The sequence below is a fragment of the Cariama cristata genome, unplaced genomic scaffold, assembly GCF_000690535.1.
Source record: "Cariama cristata isolate BGI_N322 unplaced genomic scaffold, ASM69053v1 scaffold9921, whole genome shotgun sequence".
Classification (NCBI taxonomy): domain Eukaryota; kingdom Metazoa; phylum Chordata; class Aves; order Cariamiformes; family Cariamidae; genus Cariama; species Cariama cristata.
Genome location: NW_009599825.1, coordinates 3195 through 20014, shown reverse-complemented (window position 1 = coordinate 20014; position 16820 = coordinate 3195). Strand labels below are relative to the sequence as shown.

Below are 16820 nucleotides of genomic sequence, written 5' to 3'. Positions count from 1 at the left end.
TCAGAGGCTGGAAGGATAGGTGCACTCATTCGCAAGTATGTTATTCCCTACCCAGGGTCTGGTTTGCGTTGTCAGCAAAAGAATACAATCCTTGTAATTGCTTCAGAGCATAATGGGTCAAATTTGTATGAGGGTCATTTGGGTCTTATTGTTGGCTGATAATGTTTTGTTTCAAATGCTGCAATTATTTGGCCTTTCTTTTCAGTGTCACCAAATATTTATGGCTCAGATGACATCTCTCAACTGACAGTAACTGAAGGGAGCTTGGTAAGCCTGATATGTGAGTCTAGTGGCATCCCACCACCCAGTCTTACCTGGAAAAAAAACGGTGCGTAACTGTCCATTGTCTGTTTTATAAAGCAAATGTGATAATTCTGACCTGACAGTTTTTCTTCTTTTCTGTAAACATTTTAGATGGTGCATTTTGAGGAGTTCAAGCACACAGATTTCTAAACAGTCCTAATACTGAGTAAAATAAACTACAGTAGTAGATTATTCCCTTCTTTCTAACTCACCTCTGCTTGGATTAGGTGTCATTATTCCTAAAGCTGTACAAGAGAAGCACAGTCCAAAGATTCCTGAGCTGACTTAAAAATGGACTGTGAAGCATTTAACCTCTCTCAATATGCTTATTTACCACGGTGCAGCAAGACAACATCAAGACTTATTTGTGGGATCCCAGCCAGCAGGGATTTCTGAAATCCTGTGGTGTTGAGTTGAGGGTCTCTCCCCTGTGATCCACTGCGTAACATAGATGTGTTGTCTGAGTTATTCTCAAATTTGCAGATGTGGCATATTGCCAAGTGATGAAAATGCATCTAGTTGTAGTAATTGCTTTTGGGATTTACTGAACCTTTCTCTCATCCCGTCTTAATATTTAAGAGTAGTCTGCACACCTTTTTGCTTTAGGGGTTAAAATAACATTGACAAACACCTTCTTAGGAATCAGTAGGCAAAAACTGGTATTTTAGCACCTTCTTTTAAGCTTGGGCACTGTTGGAGACAGAATATTAGACAAAATAAGATGTTGAACTCTTCCAGTGTGGTAATTCTTGTGTTACTAATCAATCACCTATTCATCTGTGTTTTTCTAGATGGCACAATTCAGTGTGGTATGTGCCTACCTTAATTAATTTTGACTTGTGGAAAAAGCAGATTTGAATTCCAAAAGACTTTTTCTAATGCATGAAATTTTCAGAGAAAATGAAGCTTATGAAGTTCTTTTTAAACCCTGTCTCTTGGAATCCAAAAAGTCATTGTATGACACTTAAATGGCAGAAAGGAAACTTAAAGCCGTCGGAAAGTCTAGAAAGACAGTTAGAAATGAGTACAGTTTTGAATGTTACTCGAGAGCCAGATTTTTCATCATGTTTGACATTTGATGCACTTTTTCATAGAGAGGATTCTAAATGCACAAGTGGGAAATGAAAATTCAGCTTGTAAGAATTATCAGTGGCCGCTGTATTCCTTCTGTCACAAAGCCTGCCTGTAAAGATGAAGATAGTTGCCTACTCTGAGGTCTCCAAGATTGAAAATTTTACTCAGAGAAAGTAATATTATTCTGCTGTCACGTTTCTGCTGAGGATTTCCTGGGCAGAAGTCTAGGCACATATGCTGTGTGACACACAATACACAGATGATCCGCCTGGGAAAACTAAATGACATGTTTCTAAGCACTGACTCTGTTGGGTGAGACGATTATATACTGGACAATGAGTTGGATTTTACTGAAAGTGTTGAATTTGCTGTTCAGTGGAAGTATCCGGAACTTTCTGGATGGATGCGAGTGTGGTGAGAGTTATTGTGCTTTAGCTCAGGTTGCTGTATGTCGTGAAGTCAGCAATTAACATGGGAAGTCCCCAGAACCTGCTTATGTGAAGTTTCTGATGTCTGGGAAAACTCTGATAGAATGGTTCTAAAATGGACAATTGTGCAGCTTAGTAATTTTTTTAATGAGCCAGTGGACTTCACACCATGTGAGCAAGCTTGTTACCATTTTCTGTGTTTTTATCTGAAAGAATGTCTCTTGCAGGCTCTCCACTGGTGGCTGACCTTTCGGGAAGGGTGCGGATATTATCTGGAGGCAGACAGCTACAAATTTCAATTGCTGAAAAGTCTGATGCTGCATCTTACACTTGTACTGCTTCAAATGTAGCTGGAAGTACAAAGAAAGAATACAGGTTGCAAGTATACAGTAAGTTACTGTGAAACATTCTGTTCATAGTTTACCAGTTCTGCAATAGAGTTACGTTATGAAGGTGGTGTCAGTACAGTAAAGTTAAGCTGCAAGATTTTCAGAGTAATGTCTATCTATAGGACAATTTAAGGTTACTCCGTGGAAAATGGTAAGTCATTAGAATTCCAGCAGTTTGGAGTCGGAGCTTGACCAAGACATTGCATATACCTGTTGAAAGTGCATTTGACCCCAGATGATTACAGGGTTATAACCCCATGAGGTAGTGTAATGTTTCTTGTCACCAAACTATAGCAGTGATGACAAGTAATTGAACTTAGATTTCCCTTAGAATTTGCTGCTACTTCTTTATTTCGGTCAGGAATAAAAGCAGGTATTTTTAAAGAATCCCATGAAAGAGAAAATCTTCAAAAATCTGGAGAGATTGACAACATTTGGAGCAGTCTTTTTTTAATTTAATTTTTTCTCCTGTTTGAGTTTTAAAAATTGCCTGTAAGTTACATTTTAAAAAACATTTTTACTTTATGGAGTGGAGGGTGAGGAGACGAGATTACTCATGTCTTCTCAGTCCTGTGGAAAATGCTGTGATTTGCAGAGTGCCCCTAACTGATTTGCCAGCAGTAACCTGCAATAACTGGTCTTTACTAAAATGCTGATCTGGCAAACTTGATTGTTGTTCTGTTCAGAAGCAGGTAAAAATCCTGAAATGTAGCTTGCGGTTGACTTCTGTATTCTGTTTCTTTTTCTTTTGTAGTTCGGCCAACTATATTAAATAGTGGTAGCCACCCATCAGAAGTTGTTGTCACCCAAGGAAATGAAATTTCCTTGGAGTGCAAGGTACAGGGCATTCCAGAACCAGCAATAACGTGGATGAAGGACGGCCGTCCGCTGGTCAGTGGAAGGGACTTAGCGATACTTCATGATGGTCGCTTTCTTCAACTGAAAAACGCCCAGGTGTCAGACACTGGCCGCTATGTCTGTGTTGCTGCCAATGCGGCAGGGCTGTCTGACAGAAAATACGATTTAAATGTTCATGGTAAGTATGTGCAAAATGGGACAGGCAGAACAGAAACAAATTAGACCTTTAAGTTCACCAAAGGACATCCAAGAAATAGGTGTGTGGCCAAGTGCACCACCTGTACCTATTGCAGGCTTTACATGTGATGCGGTTTCAGTTACAGATCAGTCATGCAGTTTCAGTTATGAAAATCCAAATCCAATTTTATAACTCCTGAATATTTTAAAATCTTACCTCTGTCCTTGTTAATATCGATCCACTCCCAGTTGTTCCATCTCCTGAGAGGAGAAAACCATGCTGTGGTATAATTTTATACAATGTTGGAGGGAGCGTCATGGTGGGAAATCTTCTATTGTGGGAGATAGAAACAAGGTTTAACCGACAGCGCCCTGCTAGTGGCCACTGCCAGGGGAGCGTTACCTGAGCATAGTCAGTATCTCAAGTGCCTAATTGTCAGGTTCTCTCATTTTACGCAATCAGAAGAATTTAAAGATGGTACCTCCAACTATAATTCTTCTCCATAATCTGACTTGATAGAATTGATGGGAACATCACGTTATTTTACAGCCGCTGTAATTCTTTTACATATGATTTTTTTTATGCTTCACTGAACACAGAATATTCATGTTTTACTGTGAAAGTAAATACAGGAATTATTATTGAAAATGAGAGGCCTAAATTATTTACCAGTTTTATTTATCTATTTTTTTTATTTGGACTATTTGCTGTACTGTATTATCAAACTTCTGGGTAGTAAAAAGAAACTAAATGTCCTCAAGCTACTCAGGGTGCTGAAGGATGTTGGTCAGTTCTTGACCCTAGGCTCTATGTTCTAAAGTATGAAAGGCAGAACTGCTTCCAAAGAAGGAATATTCTTATCCCTAGCAAAGAAAAGCTAAAAATAAATTTGTGGTAGTTATTTTAATGGTGAATTGTTCTTTCCATTAGAAAAAGTACGTAATTCTGTCAGTGTTAGAATTTTCCCTAGTGTTTCATTAGATACTGGAAGTTAAAATTAGCATAGAATGGACAGAACTGCTATAAACTGTTGTTCGCTAGGGATCTTAAGCCATAAAATAAAGGTAATAGAACTGATAGACTTTAATTCTAATATTTCCATGCAGTTGCGCAGTAAGAAATTGTCATTACTATGTAGTATTAAATGTCTCCGTTTTGTAGCTCTTCACTTGCCAAGCTTATCTTAGCTTCAGTGAATTATTATTTGGGTGACAGAATGTTTTAATTTCTATTTGTTCTGAAGTACAGCTTTTCTTTACTCTTGTTCTGTAGTTCCCCCAAGTATCGCTGGTGACCTGCAGATACCGGAAAACATCAGCATTGTGGAGAAGAATCCCGTCTCTCTGGTTTGTGAAGCTTCAGGAATTCCCTTGCCATCAATAACATGGCTCAAGTATGGATGGCCTGTCACTGTGAACAACTCAATGCGAATCCTCTCAGGTAAAACAACTGTAGTTATTAAAAGGGAGGGATGGGAGTGAAGGGCCCTCTGCATCTATAGAGCAGGTATTTCACATGAAATTGTGCCAGGGGAGGTTCAGGCTGGATATTAGGAAGAACTTCTTCACTGTTAGGGCTCCCCAGGGAGGTGGTGGAGTCACCATCCCTGGAGGTGTTCAAAAAACGTTTAGATGTGGCGCTTCGAGACATGGTTTAGTGGGTTTAGCGGGCATGGTGGCATCGAGTATATAGTTGGACTTGATGATCTTTGAGGTCTCTTCCAACCATTATGATTCTATGATTCTATGAAAGCAGATTTGGTTTAATAATCTGTAAAGACAAGGAGAGAAGAGAAACTGTTATTCAGTGCCAAGCTTTTCAGTGAATGGGGTCAGATTGGCTGGAGTGCCTGGTGAATAGCTAACGGAAACATTTAAAGTTGTTACCAACCTTTATGCGTATGGGTCAAAGGCATGGTAACTGCTTCGTCTGTGACACGGATTAAGCCGTAATTCTGGCTGTTAGTGTGTGTTAGTCCAATGCTTATTTCCAGAAATATGTCAGGTGGTAACATCTTGCTTTGTCAGTGCCAATATGTAAAGTGCATTAGCTCTCTCAGTTGATTAATTTTCTCTGTCTCTTCCTAGTTATTTTACCTTTTAAAGAGGAAAAATCTTTGAGAGAATGAATGCAAATGACAATAAACAAAACACATCTTTCCTTTCTGTGGGCCTGTGTATAAAACCAAAGGGAAACCTGTTCATGAGCCTCAGAAATTAGTGCATGTAAATACTTCCTGGTCTTGCAGCTAACTGAATCTGATCTTCAGAATATCATCTAATAAAAGCTGGAATTAGGTCATCAAAGATAGCACAGAACGCTGCTTTAGCAAGGTGACTAGTGGAAGGGATCTGGAGAAACTTACAATAGGCAAGTGGAGAAAAAGAGCCAATTCATCGGGGATCTTGATTTTTCAAGCTGGAATAACCTATGAAGAACTAATTCAGATGCCTTTTTATGACAGTAGTAATTGAGAGAGACACATGTCCAATATAGGAGGGGCTCAGTACCTGTTCCTATAAACCATCTTCCTGCAATACCGTAGGGAAGTGAGAGTACTTGACTGGCAGCTGCAGCGATGTTAAAGCTTTGTGTTTACAATAGGAAATTGAGTTAGCAGCCCTGGAGATTGCAAACAGAAAATGTGTACCAAGTGGGCAATACCTTCTGCATTGACTTCTTGCGTCTGGGGATCAGCTTTGTGGAGTGCGTAGAAGTATTTAAGTATCTGGTTACAACTGAGATGTTTCTTTGATCTTGGGTTTGCCACTCGCAGCTAGAAATCTCATGAAAATACATTTTGATGAAGTTTCTAATACCGTGACATAGCCTCCATGCAAAGCCAAGCCATCCTACACCATGAACAAACACAAGAAAACTATCACACAGGTAAAGGAACTGGAAGGTGTTTAGAACCTCAACCAAGACTGGATTTGAAACTGAACTGTTTCAGGGCTTTTTTCATCAGTGTAGCTTTTAACATTACAAGTAGTCCTGTCTTCTGCTTTCCCATTTTTACGTATGGTGCATGGAAAAAGGAGTGGGTGTCTGTTATCCAGTATAAATCTGACTCTCTGAGTTGGTATGCATTCCTTTTCATTCGAAGTTGCCATCAACAAAAATAATGTGTTCTAGGCTTGATTGTTTCTGTTCTTTCTGTTGATTTCTGCACCCACACTAATATCACCATCCCAATTGCAGAGTCAGGAAAGATGAGAGACAAAAAGATGTTTATTGTCTCTGAATGTTAGCTCAGTGGGAGTAGGGAAACAGGCCAGAACTCGGTGCTTTGTTTTCCAGCAAACTTTGTGGTTTTGTGCAGTTCTTCAGAAAACTACATGTTGTGGTAGGGAACTGTAACCAATATGGCATTTGGAACTTTATTTGTGCTTGTACAGCTGTAAATAAACAAAAACAACAGGAAAAAAATCCCCCTCTTCAACTAATTTAGGAGGTAAAATACTGTGCCAAAACAAGATTTTGGTTCTGTTGATTGAAAACATACTTGGCATTGCAGATGATTTAAATGTGTGGACACACTGCTGGCAACTTTTAATCTGTTAATTCAGATACTATGCTGATGTTTCCTTTTAATGATGCTTCCTACATGTCCTTTAGAAAAGAAAGAAGAAAATTCCCCCATACCATATCTGCTTTCTTTGCAGACCACGCACTAAGCTGCATACTAGCTTTAGGAAGGAGAAAAACTTTTACTGAGTTTTAGCTAAATGTAGAAAATCATATCCTGCCTCAGCCCTGGAGCCCTGGGTATGCTACGGTATGTGATACCAGAGAAAGTTAGTGTCTCCTGCAGGCAGGTATCTGCTTCGTTTTGCTTCTTGTATGGTTTGTTCACGGTGTGGATGGGAGAAGGGACGAGGGTGACATGAGGCTGCAAGGACTGAGTCTTCCTCAGTCTCACCGTACTCCCTCCAGCAGGCAGAATTCCTTGGGTAGAGGCACATCCATGAACCAGGTCAGCAGTTTCTTCCTTCAAAGTACATGACCAGGAACAGGAATTTCTGAGATGTATCTCAACAATGAGACCCTCTGGATATGCGCAGGCAGGAGGTGCGCAGTTCAGAGGGGACGGACTGTGTGGTAATGATTGCTAATGTGAGAGCTGCTAATGAGAAACTGGAAAAAGCTGAAGGATGGCCACCACATTTGTTTTCACACTTAAATGCTCACTGATGTTTGTTTTGCTGTTCCTCTGCCAAAAAGGAAGCAAAACGAAGTCACTGTGCTGTGACAAAATGGGGTTATTCTTGGTCCTTTGGTCAAACACACTTGCAAATCTTCCTCCTTTAAACTAGCATGCCTCTGCAAATGTGTTCTGACAACTGCTCTGCTATAGTGGTAAGAGAAATCTGTTCTTTTAAAACATTACATGTAAACCAGTACTGTTGTCAGCTGTTTTTATTGTTGACAGCACAATCAATACAAATGCTAGAAGAGAAGAATGGAATTTTATTCCCTATCTATACATGTGAAAATATCTTTAAGGACTGTTTGTATGCGTTTATAAAAATAAACTTATTTTTATGTGTACACATGCTCACCCCCTCCTCTGACGAGACTTGATTATTTTTCCTGTACAGTCATCTAGATTCTCAGTATAGCAAAGTACTCATGTGAATGAAAATCCTGCCATCTGAGACACTGTATTCTGTCAAAATTTCCTGCAGAGAAGTACATGCACAAATCTTGCCTATTGCAAACATGGTGTTCCTGCCACATCCCAAGTGTCTGTGCTGATCGATGAATTATGTGTGTGCTGTACCCCTGCATGTAGTTGGAGTGCCCTGCATGGAGCAGGTTCGATTTGCTCTGCACAAACTCTTACAGATGTGGCTTGAAGTTTTCAGTGATTGTTCCAGTTGGTTTCTGACTTCCTCTAGAAATTGTCAGAAAATGTCTGAATGCCTCAAAGTTCACTTAAATGTAATTTCTGGAGAGGGAGGAAAGGAAAAAAAAAAAAAAAAAGATAGATGTCCGGGTAGTTTGGAAGTTACTGACTAGAATGAATAGTATGATCAGTATTAAGCACAGATCTAAAAGCACTGAGGAGCTGAAGGCCTGAGCAGACGTACAGAAATGATGGGAGTAGGAGTAAGGTCAGTCACTTTCTCTTGCTGTTTCTTCAACAAAACAAAGCACGTTAAAAAAATAGACCACACTAAAAAAAATTTACAGCTGTAAATTTAACCAAACCATAAAAGACCCCTTAAGCGTTAGCACAGATGATTTGGGAGCATGTTGGTTGGAGCAGAACTTTAATGATTGTAGGTTTTTTGGCTTTCTCCTCAGGGGGCAGAACGCTGCGTTTGACTCACACGAGTGTAGCGGATGAAGGTCGATATACTTGTGTAGTGACCAATGCTGCAGGAGAAGTGAGGAAGGATTTTGACCTTTCTGTTCTAGGTAAGTACGTGATAGTTTTTGTTACAATAGAAGAAGATGAGAGGGGGTCTACTGTATACTTTACTGGTATTTTAATAAAAAAAAAAAAATTATGCCAAAAGAGATATCGTTAGGGAAAAAAAAAAAGTTAATTTGATAACACGGTCAGCAAAATCAGGTTTTAAAGAGCAGTTACTTCTACATGTGAATTTGCTGTTTGTTTAGTTTTTTAAATGAAGATTCTTCAGGCATAATTTTGGAATAACTATCAGCTGCTTCTGTTTTGTGGTTTGTTTGTTCCTTTTCTGAAAAGGAACTATGTCAGTATAACTGACTTAGCTAGGTTGTTATTCCAGTTGGATAGAAGTCTGGGAGATACCCACAGCTGGACTCCCATCCTCTCTTCTGTTTCTTGTTGCTCATAGCTTCACTCTCCCTGGGGTGTGATGAACAAGGTGAGTCAGTTTATAGGTGATCTGGAAAGGTGGGGGTTTGGTGTTTTCCTGCCCAGGTTAGTTTTCAGGCACATCAGTTCCCTGATGGTTCACCATACTGCCTAGACATGCCAATATTGGTGAAAGGAAGATGACAAGAGTGAGTGGTCAGGGCACTAGTGCTATTTCTTTTGGCACCGGCCTGAGTTTAAGCTGGTTTAAGTCAAAAGAAAACTACGACCCCAGGAAACCATATGATATTCATGTGAATCTGTTGCATCTAATGCTCAGATGTGGAAAGCTGCAACCCCATATGAAAATACTCATGAGTTAAAACCAGCATGACTGTGTGCACTGGTTATGATATGTATAGCTGAGCGGCATGATGGTAATAATCTATTGTAACAAAGATGTGAAGGCAGAGCCATGACTGACAGGGAAATTAAACACTGGCACTGGAATTGGTTTTGCAAAATAGAGATCTCTGATCCAGTGGAAACCTTCAGTCAGTAGAGCCTTTGGCATTGTAAAGGATATAAACCAAGTGTGGTAGTGGGTGATCCTGCTAACGTATTTAGACAAGGACTGGTACAGCAGGCTCTTTAGATGGCTATGGAATCATTAACGTGTAATTTTGTCACGTTACTTATTTCTAAAAACCACTATTTTTCCCAGAAAATACTGCTTTTTGGTTTAGTAACTAATTGCTATTTTTATCAATAATCACCAGGCCTGATGCAGGTTGTCTTACAACATTACTGTATATAATTTTCCTGTACATTTCTTTTCTCTAAGGTGCTGAGCACTATCAGCTTCCCTTGCCTTCAGCTGACTTACACATATTCAGCCTGTAAATGATAACTCGCATTCATGTCAGTTCATGTTTATTTGATGAGCTCATGGAAGTGTAATCTGGTAGAATGGAATAGATGGATAAACACTGAAAAGTATTCATTGTTTTACTGTTTTCTTTGGAGGGTTTTAGTAGCAGGGTGTTCTTGAGGGTTCTGGGAATCTATTGCATAGGCTTTGTTTGTCTTGAAGAAAAATGCTCAGTGAAGCTGATTTCAAGTGGCCTAAGTGGAAAATTCTATTGTTCATTCTTCTCTTCCCTCTCCCTAGTAATTTGTCATTCAAGAGGAAAGTTACTGGAATGTGGCCTGATAGCGACACGGAATATTCACCAACTCACTGTAAATAGGAATTGTACAGAGATACACCAGTGTTTCTCTGAATTGTTGTAGGAGGTGCAACAGGCGAGCCAGTTTGCACGGAGAGCTTGGTGTAATAAGCATAATATTTCTATATTTACAAAATGTTTGGTATGGCTTTGTTGTATTTCTGAAATTAATATGTGTTGACATCTTACTGTATTATTTTGGGGCCAAAGCGATGAGTTGCTCTGTTTATAAAGAGTAACTTTTGGCCTGACTTAAAAGTCCTGAACTTTATGAATTTAGGTTATATTTTCCCCCATCTAATTCCTTCACTAGTTGATGTGTCTTTGTCTTGTTGATGTGAGTGCCCGTACTGGCCACATCTTCCTGCATGCTAAATTCTACTAACGTGCATCTCACCATGTGGCCTGTTCAGAGGCCAACTTTTAGCCACGCTGAAGTAATACTTTGCCATTCTAGTCAAGTGAGATGCAAACCTCTTTCAAATTTTTTTTTTCTTCACCCTAGTTTGTACCCTTCATTAGTATCAAAAATCTGGTGTTACATTATTTTTCTCGGTTGGCAATGAATTCTGAATATTACCTTGGTTCTTGTATTTATAAAACTTTAGCTTCCAACTCAGTGGTAGATCACAAATAAGATGCTGAATGTATTTTAATTTCTGTCTCTTTAGGTCTTTTATCTGGGCTGAAAGTTTCCATTTTGTAGGATTATTAAAGTGTAGTATCTGGCTCCCTAGTCCAGCATTTTTGTTACAAAACTTTCCAAAATCTCGTGGAGATTGGGCTTACTTTCTTATAAGTGTAGACCTTTTCAACCTGTTACACTCCATGCCTACTTTGATTTGTAGTACCATTTTCCTTTGGCCTGAATCTACAAATGCCTCTACTTTGAAAGAAATACTTGATCAGAGCTCTTCACCACCACAGCTACTCACCCACACGTTCATAATCTGGCCTCCCTCATCCAAAAGCACCTGAATCCATGCAGTCCTGTTGACCAAGATTATTTAGAAACATGTTATCAAGTGGTCAGCAATACAGTAAGAGTTTCCTTGCATTGAGCTGGCTATTTGGGGGATGGGTAGATGTTTTAAAGGGTATGGTCTTCTATTTCCCTAGAGAAATATAGTTTGTACTGCAGCAAGATGCCTTTAGACGTATATAGTTCGTTACCTACCTGTATGGTATTAACTGTGTTTGCATAAAACACATGTATGCCTTTATACTGCCCCCACTTGTGGTAATCTGTTGTATTCCTTTGAGCATGCTGGTAAGGAAAAAAGAAACCTCACATGATATATACATAGAGAAGCTGACTGTTTTGTGTTGTGTTTCTTTTTTTTTTTTAATAAATCAAGACTTTCCCTAGAGTTCTAGATAGATGCTGTTGGAAATTACTGTTGGAATTAATTAATTAACAGAATTGAATCTGTTCAATTACTGTTGGAAAATAAACAACTCTTAAACTTAAGCACAGGTTTTGACCAAATAAATCACTTGCTGCTTAATAGGGGTGACAGACTTGTTTACAAACTTATAAAACCTGATGGTGCATCAAATCAAATGTGGCCCCGCTAACAAGTGCCCATCACCATTGCCCTACTAACTATACTCAGAGATGTTGCCCTACACACCATACTTTGCAGCGCCCTGAGTATCTCTCTAGCTCTGAAGGCGAAGTGAGGTGAGTACTTTATGGGTCTGTGGTCCTCTCTTGCCCTTTGCGTGGACTTGTATGGTTAAGGGGTGCAGAACAGAGTGCGTATCTGTTATCCCGGCAGGTTAGCTCTACAGTGTCTCGCATCTGGATCTGTTTCTGGTAGATCTGAGCCAGTCATCGATTCATGAGATTAAGGGAAGCATATGCTGAGATACAGCCTGAGCGTGTCTTTGTTGTGTTTAAATTGGATGCAAGCTCCCCAGGGAGGTGGTGGAGTCACCATCCCTGAGGTGTTCAGAAAACGTTTAGATGTGACGCTTCGAGACGTGGTTTAGTGGGTTTAGCGGGCATGGTGGCATTGGGTGTACGGTTGGACTTGATGATCTTTGAGAACTCTTCCAACCATAATGATTCTATGATTCTAAGTAATACTTACTGCTCTTGTCTTCTTGTCTGTTTGCAGTGCCTCCAGAGATTGTGGGTGAAAATAAATTGGAAGATGTGAAAGTGAAAGAGAAGCACGGAGTTACCCTAACATGTGAAGTGATAGGTAAAAGTAGACAATATTACTTATCTTTGCTGATCAAACCCATGGTGTCAATTATCATTCATTCTGAACAGCATGTTTTCAATGGAATTTTCCATTTAGTGGAATTTTTAAATTTCAAATTTAACCATGATGCTTATAGCAGGACTAAATACTCCTCTTTATAAAAGTTGTATAAAATGTAACCAAGACAATAGTTGTTGTGATATTTCTTCTCTAAAGTCCTGTGGAATTTAAGAGGAGGCATGTATTGCTTCAGGAGGTTTGAAGACTTTAGAATGTGTATTCCAAAACACCTCCCTAAAGGATGTATTTTAAAAGGGCATCTGAAACTGTATTTTTATGTTTTTCAGAAATCTTGGCATATCCTGCAACAACTGATATTTGTGCTTTTCTTTACTCTGTTAAGGGAACCCTGTACCACAGATCACCTGGATAAAGGATGGGCAATCTCTCACTGAGGATGAAGATCACAAGTTTCTGTCCAGTGGGCGTTTCCTGCGAATCACCAATGCTCAAGTCACTGACACAGGGCGATACACATGTATTGCATCCAATACAGCTGGAGATAAGAGCAAAAGTTACAGTCTTAATGTGCTTGGTAAGACAGCTGGGCTGGCTCTTGCAGAGAAAATATTCATCTCAGGGGGAAAGATCAGATAATCACATTGGAATTTTGTAGTACTTTAATTACAGCAATGTGTAAGTTGCCTGTCTACGATTAAAATTTTATAACTTAGTAACTGATAAATAATAATAGTTCAGTAGAAACAGCAGTTCTGTGCTTTAGACAATCTAGAGCTGGAAAACATGGGACTATAGCAGAACATTGTCTGTATGGAGTGAGCAGGACAGCACATTGACTTATTGTGATTCAAGGAAGGAATTATCTGAAGAGCAGTTCAGATTGTGATCTCTTCATAAAAGCTGAAACCATCTGCAGCTTGTTTTTTTTTTTTCATGACAGTTATTGCATAACTAAATGCAAACAATGCCGAGTTTGTTTTCCACATCCTCATTTCCTAGGTTCATGCCTCCTACCGATCTGCTGTTCACAGGATCATCAGGCAACGGGGCTGCCAGCCGCCACGCAAGAAGTGGTGGCTGGCTTTCTAGTGACCTGTGTTTGACAAAGGCTAAGGGTGGCTGGATTCCACCGACACAGGCTGACCGTCAACTTTGGGACAAAACATAAAACTGTTGTCTGGTTCTGGGCTTCAGTGCGCCTCATAGGAATGCCTCCCAGCTATTTAAGGCTGCAACCAGCTTCCTAGACTTGAATGGGGAACAGAAAATGGGCTTTTCATAGAGATCCTTCCTCTGGTTAATGATTTTGTTGTTCCTAGTGTCTCCAACCATTGTGGGTGCAGACAGCCATGGAAATGCAGAAGATGTCAGTGTTATCCTCAACAGCCCAACTTCGCTGGTTTGTGAGGCTTACTCGTATCCTCCAGCTACAATCACCTGGCTGAAAGATGGTAATCTTTTAGAATCAAACAGAAATATCCGCATTTTGCCAGGTAAATTTTTTGTTATTGAGAAATAACATAATACTTTATTCTTTTATTGTTTAGTTTCCTGTTACAGATTTTTTTTAAGGATGTATTTCTATTAAGTGCCATGTTTGTACTTTTGTAGCACTTCCCATTCCAATATTTTTAAGTGCTTCACAATTAACTGATTATTTACTTTTATTTTATTTGTATTCAGGTATTTATCCTTTTGTTCCGTAAAGCTAAATGATGGCAAAGAAGTTCATTGAAATTAATAATGAATGTCAATAACTTGAAATTAAGTGTGGAAATCAGTTGGAGAGGGACATAAACAACAACGTTAGTAAAAAGAATGAGGTGGCATTTTTCCAGGTCATTAGTGGTTTGCCATTTTTAATTAGTGGAGGAACTGTTACCTAGCACATGTATGGAGGTGGAAAACAAGAACAAGCTTTGCTGGTAACACTGAAGTAATGTAGATGAACAAGTACTTTAAGATTGTTAACTGCAAGTGTTCAGAGGAAGAATGAGTCGATATTGATAGTGAGGAATTGAATTACAACATGGGGGGACAATTTCTAGGAATGCGGTGTGAAAAAAGCTGCAGGCAAATGGAATAGTGACTTATCTCTGAGAAGACAGACAATATAAATCATGAATAAACAGGATACTATGGGAAGGAAATTGATGGATGTCAAAGTTGTAGAGGCCACCTAAAGTCTTAAATCCTACCAATTCATTCATGGTTACACTTCTTCTGGCGCTGTGGCTGTTGGTTCTGTCCATTCTCCAGAGGGAGTTAAGGGCCTTGAAACAGAAAGGCAGCTCAGAGGCTCACATCCGCCCCGTATGTTGAATAGTCCCTTTTCACTTAGTCTTACCGATTATACCTCCTTTCCCTTTTTCTGTGAATGAAATGCAGAACCCTAAATCACTTTTTCCTAGCTAAATAGCTTCAAGAAATTTCTTGTACAGAACTATATAGGCAAATTTTCCAAGAATCTGTAAGCAACAGGAGTTGTGATCCAAAGCACTCCTGCAAATTGCGCGTTCATTTATTACGCAGTATACATGGTGGTAAGCAATCAGTTTTTCATGCTTATCTAAGGGCAAGATTTGGACCAATGGGTTGAAAATATGCTGCAGAAACTATTTAAATCATTGAGAAGCAAGAGTATAACATAGATGCTATTAAAGAATGATGTGTTTTGACAGGTGGCCGAACCCTGCAGATTCTAAATGCGCAGGAGGACAACGCTGGAAGATATACCTGTATAGCCACAAATGAGGCTGGAGAAGCTTTGAAACACTATGAAGTGAAAGTCTACAGTACGGAAATACTTCTAAATTTTTTCAATTTTTTTTTTTTTTGCATTCTTCCATTTTATCCCCTTTGCAGTGTTACCTATCCTGGTGAATACAAGGATTTTTGTTAGTAGCTTTGCTTAGCAAACATCTGCCTTAGCTCATGGCATTGCTTGAGGAAAGACACTAGAAAAGTTTGCCGTCACATCCTTTTACAAATACTGCTGTTGGGCTAAAAATCTTTATACCACCCAGGGGAAGACATTTAAGAAGCACTGAACTCCAGTTTCTTCTGAAGTGCTTTTTCTGGTAATGATTTTCAAATAGGACGAGTGCAGCACAATGGGAGATGTGAGCAGAGAAAATCATGAGCAAAGAACCTATTTTAGAAAAAAAAAAAGAGGGGAGGAGACGTGTAACATCTAATGGGAAACTTTCTTGAGGAAGGTAAAACAGGAGGATACTATTTTTATAACCTTCTGTAAAACACCATATGCACAAAAGCTTCCCCATTCAAGGCTTCCTGTCAGCACATTGTCCTTCAAGCATCTGTGCCTAATACTCTGTTTTAATGCTCAAACTCTTCTTTAAGAGCTCAGTCAAGCATGATTTTTTCATCTTTTTTTTTTTTTTTATTTCCTAGTTTGAATTGCAGTTTGGTTTGCTCCTTCACAGTAACTGTGCTGTTATTTTAATTACACTAAGTCCCTAATAAGGCCCCATTGGATTTGGAATAATGAGAAGATGACAAAAGAGTTCATTATTGAAGTATGGCTATGTAGCAACATAAAGCCCTCCACCCCCAAATACCATTGCAACTGTCAGTTATTGTGGTACTGTAAGCATTAGGGAGAATTTAAAGTGTCCCGTTGAAAAAAGAATGGAAAATGCTTTGAAGGCATTTAAAATAATTTGAAAGATATTATGAGACCAGGGTGGGGGGTAGCTTAAGAATTTTGAAATGCTCTGTTTTCATTCTGATTGGGAAGGAAATGAGATTTTGCAACACTGGGATTTCAGTGGAATGGAAATGTTGAGTTTTGACCAGCTACTCTGAATGTGGACTTCAGTTCAAACATATGTTTCTGAGAATATTAGTTTCCATTAAAGTGCTTTTTAATGACTGTAGTACACTGAACTTTATAGTATTTAAGCCAAACACATAAGAAAGTGCTATAGCTGGGTAAGGCTGTAGTCAGGTTTGCACGTCTAAAACTGTTGAACACAGTTTTATATATTTTTATATATATACGTATGCTAAAAATAGTTTCAAATGCATGTATATATATATAAAAAAATAAAAACTCAGCTGTGGGGAAGAGGCAGATTATAGGGGGAATGCACTTGCTTTCCCTGAGGTTATCTTCCAGGATTTCCCTTTGTCCAGTTAATTTTGAAATGCTGCATAAGCCAATAAGTCATGGAAGTCCCTGTTGCTCCCTCTGTTTTTGTGCAGTTCCACCCACCATTAACAAAGGGGATATCTCAGGGATGGGTCTCTCCCCTAAAGAAGTGAAGATCAAAGTAAACCACAGCCTTACCCTGGAATGTGAAGCTCACGCCATTCC

At 39.2% G+C, this 16820-nt stretch overlaps 1 protein-coding gene across 1 annotated transcript in view; it reads left to right on the top strand.

Annotated features, from left to right (window-relative positions):
• Positions 1-254: 254 nt before the first annotated feature.
• LOC104169011 (hemicentin-1-like) overlaps positions 255-16820 on the top strand; it is a gene marked incomplete at its 3' end in the record, with an annotated part of 19604 nt that continues 3038 nt past the window's right edge. Inside the window, exons 1-10 of the mRNA XM_009709813.1 lie at positions 255-328; positions 2033-2194; positions 2949-3085; positions 4503-4670; positions 8541-8654; positions 12371-12457; positions 12864-13055; positions 13801-13974; positions 15163-15276; positions 16709-16776. Coding sequence (XP_009708115.1) covers positions 4655-4670; positions 8541-8654; positions 12371-12457; positions 12864-13055; positions 13801-13974; positions 15163-15276; positions 16709-16776 — 765 coding nt within the window. The remainder of the gene's footprint in view (positions 329-2032; positions 2195-2948; positions 3086-4502; positions 4671-8540; positions 8655-12370; positions 12458-12863; positions 13056-13800; positions 13975-15162; positions 15277-16708; positions 16777-16820) is intronic.